Below are 14,978 nucleotides of genomic sequence, written 5' to 3' on the forward strand. Positions count from 1 at the left end.
CTGAGAGGATTGCGTGATGCGATTAGAAATTCATAGAACATGCTGGGTGTGAACAGAAGTGCTGGGTGCAGGGAGGAAGCTTTATGTAAAAAAAAAAAAAAAAAAAAGGGCTATATTCCATGCACTAATATAGAAGTACTCTATGCAGCAGACCCTCTCAGAAAAGCAACCGGTAAAGAATTATTTGCTGTTGTTGCAGTGACCTCTGGTGGTAATCAGTTTAGTCCCACTTTTAAAACTTACCTCTTTAGTGTCAGTATAGAGGAATGTGCATAAGTGGTAGAATATCTAAAGTAACTGTATATATTACTCTCTTTCTTCCACTTAGTTTTGTACAAATGAATTCATAAAATGCTTTCATAAAAAAGCTACTGTTTTCATATAAATTGGTAACGGTCTATTAATTTTCTATACACAGAGCTTTATTTACAAGAGACATTTAAACCTTTAGTGAACATCTCCCCAGATGCAAGGTAGGATTCTGCTTTTCAGTCTGCTTAACTTGAAATAAACTCCATCTCAACACTGAATTTAAGGTTTCTTTATATAATAAGAAACAATTTGTATTATAAACTAGAGTACAATAATGAAGGACTGTCTTTTAATACAATCAAGAAGGTGTGGGAGCTTTTTATTGCGAGTGAGGACTTTTTTAATTATCCAGAGAAGAGAATTTTTAGTTTAACTTTTCTCTTATCAGTGTAACTGTTCTGGTAAATGAACTAGGCATGGATCAAAATTAATTGCCAAAAAATATGCAAAAAAGGCAACATGATCACCCTTCAGGCTGGCCTGCAAGTCATGTTCATTTCATGAAAATCAAAAACTGTACAGAGCCTTTCAGCTGTCTTGTTCTCAGCAATCACAGGAATTGAAAACTTACAGTACTTTTTAATGCAAGTAGCTTTCTTTACCTAAAGAAAAGACAATATCTCTGTGTTTTGTTCTGCTCCACTACTAGGCTGTGTTCCTTAAAATATAAATGACTGTCCTTTTCTTCTTGATGGAATTTGAAAGAAAGCTTTTAAACTGCCATTATACCTTATTTACCAAAGGGAACTTGAGAGAGAGTTTTAGTTGATCACTTAACAACTTGAGTAGTGCTTAACTGCTGAACCGGAGAGTGAAGTTCTGATTCTTGCTTTTCATTTGTGGCATGGGGTAGCTTATGCCCAATCAAAGGAAACTGGTGAAGGGAACTCTAGTGATTACCTCGAAGTAATGATATGCTGTATCCTCAGCAGAATTGCCACTAAGTCATTAATAAGTTATGAGGAATGTATTTTGAATGGTAGCTGGTTGCAAAGAATATCGTTAAGACAACAAAATAGTATAATTGCTTTCAGCAAAAGGGGCAGCAAGAGAAGTATTGCAATAAAGAAGAAGCAGTAGGACATGTATAAAAGGATACAGCAAGTCAATTTAAGACCTGGTCCAGAAATGGACTGGGGTTCTGTGGCAATCAGACTGCAGCACTTAGGAGTAGTTAAATGCTTACTCCAGGAGTGGAATCTACAGCGCAAAGGTGGGAGTCTTGACTCCGTGGGTATCAAATGGGGACAGTTCATCCCTGTAATGGACTCAGAACATACAGTTTATTGTGTGTGGGAAGAAGCCTACTCCAGCAAGTAGGCATTTATCAAAGTTTTACTAACTTTATTACTTAGTAATTTTTTGCAGTTGGTGGTCAGCTGTTTTATCCTAGTCTTACTAGGACCAAGGGGTGGTGGGGGGGGAAGTGTTATTTGCAAGAAGAGCAGACTTGCATAGGTTGGAGTATTGGTAAATTGTAGCCTGCAATGTCTGGAGGAATGTTTCAGGTCTCCTGAGAATAACTTTGTGCCAATCCCCAGTGATAATTAAGTGAAATGATTAGATAATTGTTTTGGCTTAATTGCATATATGCACTTACCCATAAAAATGCTCTTCCTAGAAAATGTTACAGAAGTTGGGATTGAGATGCATTAAGTGCAAGAACACTGTTTTTCACTGTTTGTCTGTCTATGAACAGAAATATCCATTCTGAGTGCAGGGATACTGTGAGCACAGCACTCACTGGAAAAACAGTTTACACTTGTAAAGAAATATTTCTGCTCTACTTTCTACCACAAAAAGTCACTTCCCATCACATTTTCTTACTGGTTTTAGATGTTCATGAGCATATTGTTGTTGATGTGTTTTACCAGCTGCAAAAGTTAATATGAAATCCCTTAACTTCTGTTTTCTATAACATTAAAGATAATACAAGTAATTACTCATGATATGTACTTCATAGGGGTTTGTAAATATGTGTATATATCACTTGATATTACTCATTGTCAGCTAGAATTCATTTAAAAAAAAAAAATAATGTTTTTCTCCTCAGCCTTTTTGATGCTGTATATTCGTTGATCAAAAACAAAATCCACAGATTGCCAGTTATAGATCCCGTCAGTGGAAATGCACTTTATATACTTACCCATAAAAGAATCCTCAAGTTCCTCCAGCTTTTTGTAAGTATTTAGTTATGCTTTGCTTAACTCATTTCCACCCCCCTCCCCGCTAGACATCCTTAAGTAATTTAAGTCTTAGTGCAGAAACTTCTTGATAAAATTCCATATTCATTGTGTCTGTGCGTATCTTTTTTTCATAAGAGAGGAATTAAAGCTTGATGTAGGACCTGTACATTACCTTTACTTTGCTTTAGTCATTTAAAGAAACCTAAACACCAAGGACTTGCCTTGGCTATTTGAGTAGTTTGCTCTCTTTTCTGGAAGATCTACTCAGCTTCAGAAGCTTGTTTACATGAATAGGAAAATTAATTGTCTCCCACAGACGAGAGAATCGTTACTCACTGTAGCTTATGTCAGTCTCAAGAATGAATAGGAGACCAAACAAAGCAACAGGAGTTAAAAATAAGCATTCAGTGTATATATAGTATGTTTTGCTGTCTTCTCTCTTCAGTTTCAGTGGCAATGACATAGCTTAGGATCAAAAGGTTTTAGTGATGGGTTACTACAAAAATAAATACATAAGCAAAAAAACGTTGTTACAAAAACTTAGTTACATACTTGTAATTTAGAGTTTCTTTGAACAGAAGTAATGCTTCTAGATCTGAGCTTGGTTTGGCCTTACGTTAATCTAGTAGCAGATGTAACAATCGGTTGGAGTCTGTAGATGGAGAGACCAATCATATGGAAACGTGGTAGGTGTCAAAAACATGATAGGTGCAGAAAACTGCGCTCTAAATACATTCATTCTGACTGTCCTAGATGTCAGAGATGCCAAAGCCTGCCTTTATGAAGAAGAATCTGGATGAACTTGGAATAGGAACTTACCACAACATTGCCTTCATACATCCAGACACTCCTATCATTAAAGCCTTGAATATATTTGTAGAGAGAAGGATATCGGCATTACCTGTTGTGGATGAGTCAGGTGTGTGTTGGGTCTTCTGCATACAAGTGTGGTAAGATAAATGGTGCTGAACCCTGGATTGCTTTTGGGGGGCTGGGGGGAAGGGGAAGGAGGAGAAAGAATTAAAAAAAAAAAAAAAAAAAAGGCGGGAGGAGAAAGGGAATATAAAGAAATATTTATGCAAGATGTAGGCTGATACGCTTGGAAGGACTTCATGGTTTGGTGGGTTGTTTGTGGTTTTTTCCATCTTTCCTTCTTGACCTGTCTGTTTTCTTTCTGTGTAATTATAAGATAACAAAAGAAAGCAGGAAGCAAGAAAAATAACTTTGTATTTTAAGCACTTTATTAACTTTTGTTTTTCTTTTTAGGAAAAGTTGTAGATATTTATTCCAAATTTGATGTAATAGTAAGTATATCTCTTCTATTTAAATATTTTCATAGGCAGTAAGCACTTGGACATTAATTTGTTAATAGGTCAGTTTTGGCTATTTTGTTCCTTAGGCTTTAGTTAACAAATGGAATAAACCAGATTCAGTTCACCGGGCACAGTATTGTTTTTACTATCATTTTTTATTTAAGCTATCCTTAGTAACACTTCTTGCTCACAGGCATCTACTGCTCTGGATGTTACCCAAAATTAGATCTGGCTGTACTATTACAAAAAGAAGGCATGGGCTTTTTATGTTTGTTTCAGGTTTTGAGTTTGGACTTCCTTTTCCCAGCTACTGCCATTCCAGGGTCTGTTTTCAAAGAGAATGCAAATTTCTTCATGCAGTCTGGGTACTTTGCACAACTTGACCTTCTCAGGGAATTAAAAACTACTTGGCCCATTGCTTTGTGTGAGTCTGACTCCGGAGCATTGCATCTGTATTCCTTCTGATTTAGATCTAATTCAGGCCACTGTTTCTGGTTTTCCCTTAGGAGTACAACAGCGTAGTCAGATTCATGCCATGATTTGCCAGCCTTGGAGAGCAAGGGCTCTTCTGTTCTTGTGGTCTTCAGAAACTTGAAAAATGTATTTAGGTTTTTTTATCCCTGTCCCCTCCCAGCTGTATGCACTTGCCTTCTAATTGGAACTTCTGATAGCTACGTTATTTTTTAGAGATTCAAGTGCCCAAGTTGCTTATTCTGCCAACCTGCTAGTGCTAATGAAGAATCCAGATGTCTGAAACGCTGTGTAGAATGCTTTCAGAAATGTGGAGAATAGTCCCAAATGGAAATACTTTAAGCTTTTAAGTATCTCTGGCTGCAAACAGTGCTCTTAATACTGAAAATTTTGCAATGGCACTGTTGCCTGTCTTTTCTAGGCATTTGCCTTTTTGTTCTTTGGGATTCTCTGCGGTGTAAGATCCTGTTCTGCCATAAAGGCTGGTCAGGGAATAGGTAGTAGCTGTAGCAAGAGTTGAGCTAACATATCAAAGACAAGGACATTTCACAGTTGGTGGGTTCAGTGTTTCAATTTCTTTTGTAACTGCATTAGATACTGAGGCAGGACATGTTTCCTTTATTACCCATTCTTTTTCAGAAAGACACCAAAAGGAAGAGGGTTCCTTATGTTTTTCACTCCTTTTCTTGTTTTAAGTGATGGGGCAACAAAAATTATAGGATTTTTGGAGACGCTGGATCATTTCTTTGGAAAAATTATGTATTGGGATCAGGGAAAAAAAAATCGCCACAAAGGCTTTAGGATATAATTGTTTGCTCCCAGCTAGTAACATGGGAAAGAGTTAGGGCATCTATTGATGATATGAGATTTTCCTCACATATACTAATTTGCTTATTAAATGGGGGAAAACAGATATTTTGTTCTTGGTGGTATGACATCCCTGAACATCATCTGGGTTTGAATGTGGATGTACTCTTCAATATCTTTATTTAGCAAATAAAGCAGTATGAAGTTATGTAATACTTCATTTGCTTTGCCTGTTAGCTTCTATTCTTCAAAGATAATCACCTCCGAGGCTTCCAGTTTGTTATCAGTCTGCTTCAACCTGCTCTTCAAGCTTTAAAAGAAGAAAAAAAAATCTGAAATGTATAATCTGATCTTTCAATAAGCATAGAATTTGCAAGATTCAGCTGATGATTTTTAACTTTAAACCATGTGGCTAATATGCTTAGTAAAATCAGTGTGTTAAGCGATTCATGTATGTTGGCTGGCTAAGTTGATAGATTTTTTTTTTTTTTTCCCATTTCATTTTAATACAGTTCTGAATTTATTTTCAGGTTCTTGATGGGAAAAACCTGGGAATGATGTGATGGTATAGAAATAGCTTTATATTACACTAATTATTGCGGGTAGGGTGACTTCAGTTTTCAGAGGCTTTTTGTGGTCTGCTAATGTCCTTCATTAGGAATTCGTTAAATGAGTTAACGAAAACTGCTTGTATCTTCACGATCATCTCAAACCTATCTTGTCAAGTTCAGTGCAATTCAATCCAAAAACTTGATCAATCACAGTATATTCTAGCCAAAATTAATCTCATTTTATTGCTTGGTCCAGTGTTTTCATTTTGAAGGTCTGTCTTTGTTCATCCTTCAGTGCTTCGGTACACAAAATCAATAGGCCAGGATGTGCCAACACTATTAAAATATCGCTGTGGTCTTACCTACAAGGAAAGCTTTTGCTGGTCTGGACCAAGTCCTCTTGCTACAAGCATGGTCCTATTCTTAAAATGAAAGTTGAAAATGTCAGCTTTCAAACTCTTCTAATCTTCTTACGTTCAGTGGTGGTGATGGATTTTCATTTATATTATTTTTATAGTACTTATTAAAATATACATACACAAACACACAAAGAATTGTTGTCTAATGGCAGTGCCAGCACAGTCCAGGAGAGGGAGCTTGAGCCCACAAATAAGAAAGGTGAAGAAAATCTTTAATTTGTTCTCTACTTAGATCTCCACCAAGATCTACTTCATGGGTGGTGTTCAGAGCAGCTGGTGTCCTCCCCTATCCTATGAAAAACAAACAAACAAACAAATTGTATATTCTAAAATCTGTAGAACTTCCATCTTTATGTTTTCTACTCATGGCAAAAGCAGGATGAGTAACATCAAGCCAAATATCAGATAGCAAAGTAAGGAGATTTTCATTGGCCTAATGCATATCACAAAACAGTTTTATCAGTTAGCCCAGTCTGTCATATGGTGTTTAACATAATTGCATGCTTGACTGTTCCCAAAAACTGAAGCTGAAGAGCATCTGCTTTGTTTGATATGTGACTTGGAATAGGCTCAATTTACACCAGAAATGTGTATCTACTTGATGCCAAAATATTTACTTTGTTGAGTACTTTATTACTAAGTACTAAGATGTGTTATGTGCCTTTTTTTTTTTTCCAGAATCTTGCTGCTGAAAAAACATATAATAACCTAGATATCACGGTGACGCAAGCCCTACAGCACCGTTCTCAGTATTTTGAAGGTGTTGTAAAGTGTAGTATGCTGGAAACACTGGAGACCATTGTGGATAGAATAGTGAAGGCTGAGGTGAGTTCACTTTCTATTTTTCCCTTTACTGTAAGTTAAAAGTTGTATTACCAAACTAATAAATAGTAGAAATTTATCCTTTCTAAGTTATTTTGGTTACTTGGTGAAAGTATTTTTTTTCATAACTACATGTGTTGGGTATCAGTTTGCTTTATAGACTTAGATTATAGATGCTTGTAGGGATGTGCAAAATATTGTGCAGTACACGTGTAATAATACTTGGTTATTTGCCTTTCTGTTTTATGACATTAACTGAACTGAATGCAAAGCTGCTTTGAAAGAATCAAGTTTCTTCCAAGCCTGCCACAAGTTTTTCAGACAAATAATTCTTTAAACTCTAGCTTATAGCTAGGTTGATTGGCATATTGTTCAGGAAATTTAATGGGCACAATTAGTGAATGCATGCGGAGTCCTGCACTGCTCTCGTACAAATACTGTGAAACAGGGCCGGAAAATAAATTCTTGTGAAGAAGCCTTTGCTAACTGCTCTTGTAAATGATTTATCTGTGTGCTTCCCATTCTTTTGGTGCTGTTTATCTTTTTTGTTAGTACTAGGAACTTTCTTACACACGGAGGTGAATGAGTATGTAGGTCTTCCTCCTCTCTTATGCCTCTCTGCAGAAGAAAATCAGTATTACCGGTTTCAGTTGTCTCCGAGGTTTGATCAATTCCATTTAGATGCTTTAGCTTCTTCAATTACAAGATTTTTTTTTTCCATCTTCAGGGCTGTAACCATGCATATACTTGACATGAGTAAAACTTCCACTTCGTTAATAACCCCATAGAACCTCCATTAGGCAATTTTTTCTTGTAACTTTCTGCATTTGCTTGAGCTTCTTCCTGAAATTGAATAATTTTAGCATTGCTGATATACGGATTTCAAATTTGGATAATTTTAGTACTGTCTTAAGAAGCTTTAGACATTTGGGTTTTAAGAGCAACTCCTACCCTTTGGTTCAGTCTAAACATAGTGAGGTTATATGTAAAAATGCGTCAGTCAAAACTAGAAGCTATTTTTAGCAGCTAGATGAGTGCTTGATCTTACTGGAAATGAAACAAATGAAACAATTACACTGTCCATTTTTCTTGAATTCATTACACTGAGAGAAGAATGAAATGATTAAATATGTGCATATACAAAAAACTAATAACGCCATCTAAAATAGCACCAACATAGTTTCATCAAAAAGAAAACACAACAATATTTTCTCTCCCTTCCCCCCTCTTTTTTGTTTCCTCCCTGTGTCAGGTGGGTATGACTGTTCAAATAATTCAGAGCTCCTCTTTTCTTGTGTCTAACTAGCAACGAAGTGGTTGACCTCAACCATAAGTTAACCCATCTGTTAAGTCAAGACTGATGCAGCTTTCTTGCTATCACCTCTGTGAGAAGATGAGAAAAATTCTTTTCACTTTCTTCACCATTATATCTGATTATTTGAACTTAAAATAGTGAAGAGAGAAATTCACTTATGTAAAAAGTAAACACGTAGTAGGCGCTCAACTTTTGACAAACATCCTTTTTAGGATCACTTACTTAGGAGCTGGTTTAACTGTGATGTTTAGGTTCTACAACTCTATGCCCACTTGCAGTGGACTCTGGTGCCAGGACTGACATTAGGGCGCTCTCCTGGTTCTGCAGGGGTCTTTCACTGCTGTGGCCTGCTCTGGCCGATGAGCCTCAGGATGCAGGAGTATCCACCTACTTTCCCCACAGTTAGGACAAAAGTTTTGTAGTATAAAATGTTTCCTAGAATAGATTTGTAATGATGAAATTGTTATTTGAAAATACAGTCTTACTGTTGATAAATCTGTCTTCCAAGTCGTGTCCTTGTGTTTATTAACTCTACAGTGAGTTTGCATGGTTAAGTTGAATCTTTTTTTCTGTCTTTGCGCAACATGAGGATTTTAAAACCAATCTGGCACTCAGTTTCAATTGTGTAGCCCTACAAGAAAAATCAGGTTAAAACCAACTTGGACATGTCAAGATACAACAAGTTCCAGTGCTGTGCCTCTCTCTGTTGAGAAAGTATTTTTCAGAAGGAAGCCTCGTTTTATTACTGTATATCATTTTTTGAGATCACAGGCTGAGTTGGGCAGAGCCAGTAAGTTGGGGAAAAGTGTTTGATGTGAGTGCTGCTTTTTGAGAGCAGAAGTATTTTAAAGACCTAGATCTTGGCTTAGCTGTCACTTCAGGTCTTATTTTGTTGCCATGTCAGATAGCTGTGTGCTTTTTAAACATGCGCTAGTTTTCATTTACATAGGGTAAGCGTGTTTGTACTGCTGCGTGAGACTGGTATTGCTAACATTTTGAACCATTATTTTTTTTCTACTTGTCTTCATACTGCATTATTTTAAGATTTTTTTTTTCTTTGCGTTAGCTATTATTTTAAATCAGGCAAATATCTCAGAATATTTTCCCTGCTTTGCAGGTTCATCGTTTGGTGGTAGTGAATGAAGCAGATAGCATTGTGGGTATCATCTCCCTTTCTGACATTCTACAAGCTTTGGTACTCACACCAGCAGGTATGGATGTTGCCTTCTGAGCTTTGCCAGAAGTCATTTGGTAGTGTGTACACCCTGCGGGTTTTAATTTATGTGACAATGACGAACTTTTGATTTTCCACTTTTGTAACTGTTTAATCATAGTTCTTAAATAGGCTTTTCATTTCTCTTCAGGAAAAAGCTGACAAAATATTAACTGTCAGTCTTTTGTTCACCGAGGAATGCATGCAAAAGCTTCATGAAAGTCATTGCTGTCCATCTATCTTCTTTTTAGAAAAAAAGGTCTTGTTTTAACACAAAAAACAGGATGGAGTTGAAAGTTGCATGTATAGACATCATCTACAACAGGGCGCCTTCCCCACCTTCCTGAATTTCTGTACTCTGGCCAAGTGCTCCTGGTGTGGCTGCAGCTGTGCTTTCCACTCGCTCTGCAAAGCCACCTCCTCGGAGCCCCGCAGCCGTCCGGCTCGGCTGTGGGTTTTGGCTGGCACGGCTATGTCAGAGACGTCGCCCCAGGCCACCAGAATTGTTCCATTATTAGAAATCTCTAGCGTATTACTAAACACGATCAGGTTCCTTGTAACAGGAGTATCCAACAATAGGTTTATTTCTGCTACTTTTATGTTGGTTGGTTGGTTGGCAGGGAGGGAGGGGTGTTTTGTTTTGTGGGGTTTTTTTTTTTGTTGTTGGTTTTGGTTTGGGTTGTTTTTTAAGTTTTGCCCAAGTTACTAACCTGCTTTGTGTTCTCAGCTGTAACTTTACTTTGACCACATAAATGACTTCAGTGTCACAACAACTAAAGCAAAGCCCTCTTTTTCTCTTTGTGAGGAAGACAAAGAATGTCTTGAGGATTACGGTTTTGCTTCCAAAACAAATCAGACTAAGCAAACACAGCTCGCTAGGTCCTTCAAAAAAGGAAGTCTAAATGTGAGCTTAACTGGGATCTCTTACTTGCACTGATAGATAACATAATAATGTAAAAGTCCTTCTCCTCTGTAGATTTAAAAAATGTTAATGTAGCTTTTTAAAATAGTAAGATTTCTCCTCTGAAAAGGAGAAATCAGTGATACTGCTGGAGGTATTATGTCAGTGCATCTGGTTCCTTTTAATGACCTGGAAGAGCAAGTAACCCAGCTTTCTGTGAAAGGTAGGGATGAGTATGAGAAATCAGCCCGAAGGCCTGGGTCAAATGGGCTCATTGCCTAGGAAGAGAATGGAGGGGTATCTGTCCCTCCTAAGAGGGAGGCTTAAAGACAGGCAGGCGGTGCCTCTCCAGGCAGAGGAGGTCGTTTCCCCCATGACTGGAGGGCAGAAGGATCCAAGGAGGGTAGATCTTACTGTTAACGGAGCAAAGTTTAGACAGAAAAGATGAATCTGGACACTGACAAACCAGAAGATACTGGAATTACATGGACACTTAAGTTGCAACTCTGCGAGCTGATATAACGGTGTTCCGTAATTAAAAAGAGCAGTTCCTGCTCCCGTACTCTGGGTTGTGTGCTCCTGGCGCTTAGTGTGTGGCAGCACCCACACTCCCGAGACCCCTCTGTGAGCTGCTTTAACCTATTATCTAACAGGAAACTGAGCCAGCAAAAAAGCTGCAGTTTTGTCAGTTTGGCACACTAAACGGGCTCACGGAAGACTCACGGGAAGAGATGAGGTGAGGGAAGGCTTTTTTAGGAGCAGTTAGGTGTTAGATTGCAGTTCCACAGGCAACTGCCCCATTTTAGATTGGGATTTGTCTCATGAAGTGAGGATGTCTGCAGTGTAGATCTTGTTTGTAGAGTCCGGAGTATGATTTACCTCTTGGAGTGGATGCGTAAGAGCGACCAGAAAAATCGTGCCCTGAAAGTGTCCATTTCTCTTCACAGACTAGAAAGGAAAATTTACTGACTGGCAGGAATTAAGACCAGCTTACGTTAGGGGGGAAAAAAGTATCAGTTGTGATGAGAAAACTGGCTGTGTTTAATGAATTTTTCAGTGTTTGATTGTACATTACAAGTAGTAACTCCAGGTTGCTGGCAAGAGATTCTTGCTTTCTAGAGCTGGATGCTGAAGCCAGGCTCACCATAGGGTTCAGTCGTTGCCCAGCATGTGGCTAGCTTGAGTAGCTGGAGAAGAGGCAAGATGCTGTACAGTCCTGCTGAACAGGTCTCTCGGATCCCTACTGTAAGCAAAATCTGCCTCTGAGCCAGGAAAAATGGGTCCATCAACACAGTGTAGTTAAACTGAATTCTTATACAGCTTATTCTCAAGCAGGACTTCATTTTTGAGGCTGTGATGATGATTAAGCTTGGCTTCTAAGCTGAGGGACAGGTTTGGGGTGTGGCTTTTTGGTGGTTTGTTTTTTTTTTTAATAAATTTTTGTGCTGGGGAGAATCTTCAAAGCCACTTTTAGTCAGTTCCCAGAAGAATTACTCAGACTACCTTGCCCATGGAGTTAGAAGCAGTAATGGTCTCAAGGCCTTCCTCACTCTGTTCACGTCGGCACTTAGCAATCCCGCAGCGTATTCCTTATAAATGGTATCCAGTACTGAGATCCTGATAACGCGGTCAAAGTTGCAGCATTCAGAATGAGCCATGCTTTTCCAGAAGCCAAAGGCTACGTGCGTAAGGGAATCACGCGTGTTTTTTCCCTCTTCTGTTAACAGGTGCCAAACAAAAGGAGAACGAAAGCGAATGACTGCTGTGAATGCATACGCGTTTGTGGGAGAACTTGAACAAAGTTTCTGGGTCAAGTTTGTCTCAAGAACTGTGACTGCAATAGAAGAGAGCAGGATGGTTGAGAATGTGTATTGGGACTTAGTGATGGATGATGAGTCTATTCCCCCCAGTGATGTCGCAAAAAAAGCAGCATGACAAAAGCTTATGTTAAAATGTAGGCTTGTATTTCAAAATGTCTTCAAAACATTTGCTGGAAGACTTCACATGATGTCCTTCATTAAAATGCACTGTATTCTGAAACTTTTTCATTTTGTATTTGACAGAAGTCACTGGTCAGCAATGGATATATGTGACATAAGGCAAGTGTATGGCATATTCATATCATAGTGCCTTATGTCAAAATACAGCAATATGTCATCACTGTTGCCCATCACTGTCAAAGGAAGTGTTGTGCTAAACGAGACACTGTATTTGAATGTGAAAGTCTTTAAACCTAAAACCAAATCAGTTTCAGTTCTCATTAGAATTGTCATAAAAGCTGTAATTTGAATATCGGTAGACTTCTTTAAAACTTCAATGACAGTTTTGTGTTAAATGTTGCATTCTGAACTGAGATGTAAACCAAGACTGATTTTAAAAACAGCTTTATTTATTTTTACTTTCATGACAATTTTTTACACATCTTTGGTGGATAGCTAAAATTTCACCATATCCATTAATAAACTGTTGATTGTTATACAGACAAGTGGTAGATTTTCTCATTATTTAAAACCGTGGAGGTGCAGCAGCTGTGGCCTGTTGATCAGTCCGTATTACTTGAGCTGAAGATTTCAGAAGCGTGGATCGAAAGTGCTCCGTACTGTAATACACAGGCACCGTGGAGGAAATGAGGTGCCAGAGAACAATATTTTCATCTGTATTAAAGTGTAAAACGATGTTTGTACAACAAAACAAACTTTTTATTGTATATGATTTGTACAGAGGTGGAGGAGTGAGGAAAGCTGTGGGGTATTTGCTACTGTAAATGTACTGTAAAGTTTGAAGATGAGACTTTTATAATTGTAGATTCTTGTAGATGGAAGAAATTAAACCCTACAACATCAGTTTGTCTTTAGCAGTTCTTGCCAAGTTCCTTTGCATGTATACACGTACGTGCATTCTGATGAGCGTAAACTAGGCATAGAAGCGTTCTTCTTTTCCTTCGGCTTTAGAGGCGGCTTACGCTAATGGCATAATGCAGGCAGTACTTTTTCCTGTGTCTCCAGCCTGTACTGGACATACTGTACTGGGATAATGGCAGCAACACTGATCTGTTGTTTGTTCCATTTATCGACATGGAGGTAAGAGATTAACCGTTTTCAGTTTGCTTATAAAATGTGAGGTTTTTAAGAGTAATGAAAAACCCTTTCTTCAGAACTTTTCCGCTTTCTAGAAGAATTTAAATTTTGAACTAAAGGGGTGAATGTTTTCTTCTTACTGGCATCTTCGATGTATAAAAAATATTCCTGTAGCACATAACGGAAACTGTCCTCTTAGACTTTATCTCACTTTCTTACTCTCTGAAAAACACTGCCAGGTCCTCTCCAGTGCCTTTTCTGACGGGGTAAATAGCGAACAGACTCTGTTCCCCGCAATTCCGGGTGGTGTTGAGTGGAAAGAGCTGGTTCGGCCTAACGGCAGCGACCGTGGGGCCGGGTGGCGATTGCTGCCATCAGAGATGACATCAGCACAGCTCCGGTTACCTTTGCTGGGGAGATGGAGGGATAGAAAATAAAAAATAGTGGCTCTCCATCTTTGTGGGGTGTGTGGAGGAGCTCTCTCTATCGCTGGTCTGCGTGAGCACGTTCTTCAGCCCTGTATTCAGGGCATTTTTGAAGATGATGAAGAATTGAGCCAATGATATGTTGGTTGTTGTTTGGTTGTTTTGGGTTTGTTTTTTTTAATATGCTGTATTTTTTAGCACAACGTCTCTTGGCCCTGTTCCATGCAGACAGCTTTGGGCCCGTCTGCATAAATCAGCATGCAGAAAGCCAGAATGAATTTGCAGTTTTCAAACGACCATGTACAGACTTCCTATTTTAACATTATTACAAGTACTGTTGACGTGTTGTGGACACAGGACTAGCAAAATTATGGAAAGCAGCCTCCTCGGCGACACAGAACTGTACTCGGAGAATTTCTACCCTTACTTACTGGAATTCAGTTCTGAATTTTGAATTTGTGAGCAGCAGAATCACAGCATAACTCCACCAGCACGAATAAACAGCAGTGCTATCAAAAAGGCACTCTGCTCCTACTGGCGCCAGTACCAGTGCTGGTGCAGTACACAAACCTAAAGAAATCACGTCATTTTTCATACAGAGCGGTTTACTACAGAGCTAGAAAAAATGCTTGTTCCGGCATAGGGGAGGGACAGGAATAGGTGAATGAGGGTAGAGAAAGGAGGGGTGACAGCAGCAGCGCTGTGTGTACCGGACTGAAGTGACAGCGCCGCTCAGGCTGTGAGCTAGGACTCTTCACGTGCCTCGTGAGAGGCCTCAGCCATGGAAAAGAATGAATAAAACATCGCTAAACTCAAGGTCTTGCACATTTGTGACTGATTTTTCCCTCTGGGCAGGCAGCGAGCAGTACCAGAGGCGTGGGACCACAGCCCCGGCTCTGGGTGCTCCCTGCCTCTCCACGGACGGGGTCAGGCCGCCAACGCCGGCGGCAGCCTCTGCCGTAGCGCGGGGGATCTCCTGTCCCGAGGACGTGGGACGCTGTCGAAATGGATTCTGTTTAACCGGCAGGACTGTAACGCGTGATTGGTTTCTGTGCTTCCCTGGGCGTTTCCTCGCCCAGCAAGGGACCCCCGTGAAGGATTATTCTAAAGCGCTGCTTGGGCTTGGAAGGGAGCAGATTAAGTCTGGGTTTTACCTACCCTGGATA

General features: G+C 39.2%; 1 protein-coding gene across 1 annotated transcript in view; it reads left to right on the plus strand.

The window, feature by feature from the left end:
* The window catches only part of PRKAG2 (protein kinase AMP-activated non-catalytic subunit gamma 2), a 228,657-nt gene extending 215,317 nt beyond the window's left edge, over positions 1 to 13,340 (plus strand). Inside the window, exons 10-16 of the mRNA XM_082316956.1 lie at positions 419 to 473; positions 2,366 to 2,492; positions 3,252 to 3,417; positions 3,765 to 3,802; positions 6,738 to 6,884; positions 9,314 to 9,407; positions 12,038 to 13,340. Of these exons, the coding sequence (XP_082173082.1) occupies positions 419 to 473; positions 2,366 to 2,492; positions 3,252 to 3,417; positions 3,765 to 3,802; positions 6,738 to 6,884; positions 9,314 to 9,407; positions 12,038 to 12,069 (659 nt within the window). The 3' untranslated portion in view covers positions 12,070 to 13,340. The remainder of the gene's footprint in view (positions 1 to 418; positions 474 to 2,365; positions 2,493 to 3,251; positions 3,418 to 3,764; positions 3,803 to 6,737; positions 6,885 to 9,313; positions 9,408 to 12,037) is intronic.
* Positions 13,341 to 14,978: the final 1,638 nt, after the last annotated feature.

Source organism: Platalea leucorodia, assembly GCF_965183815.1.
Source record: "Platalea leucorodia genome assembly, chromosome: 1".
Classification (NCBI taxonomy): Eukaryota; Metazoa; Chordata; class Aves; order Pelecaniformes; family Threskiornithidae; genus Platalea; species Platalea leucorodia.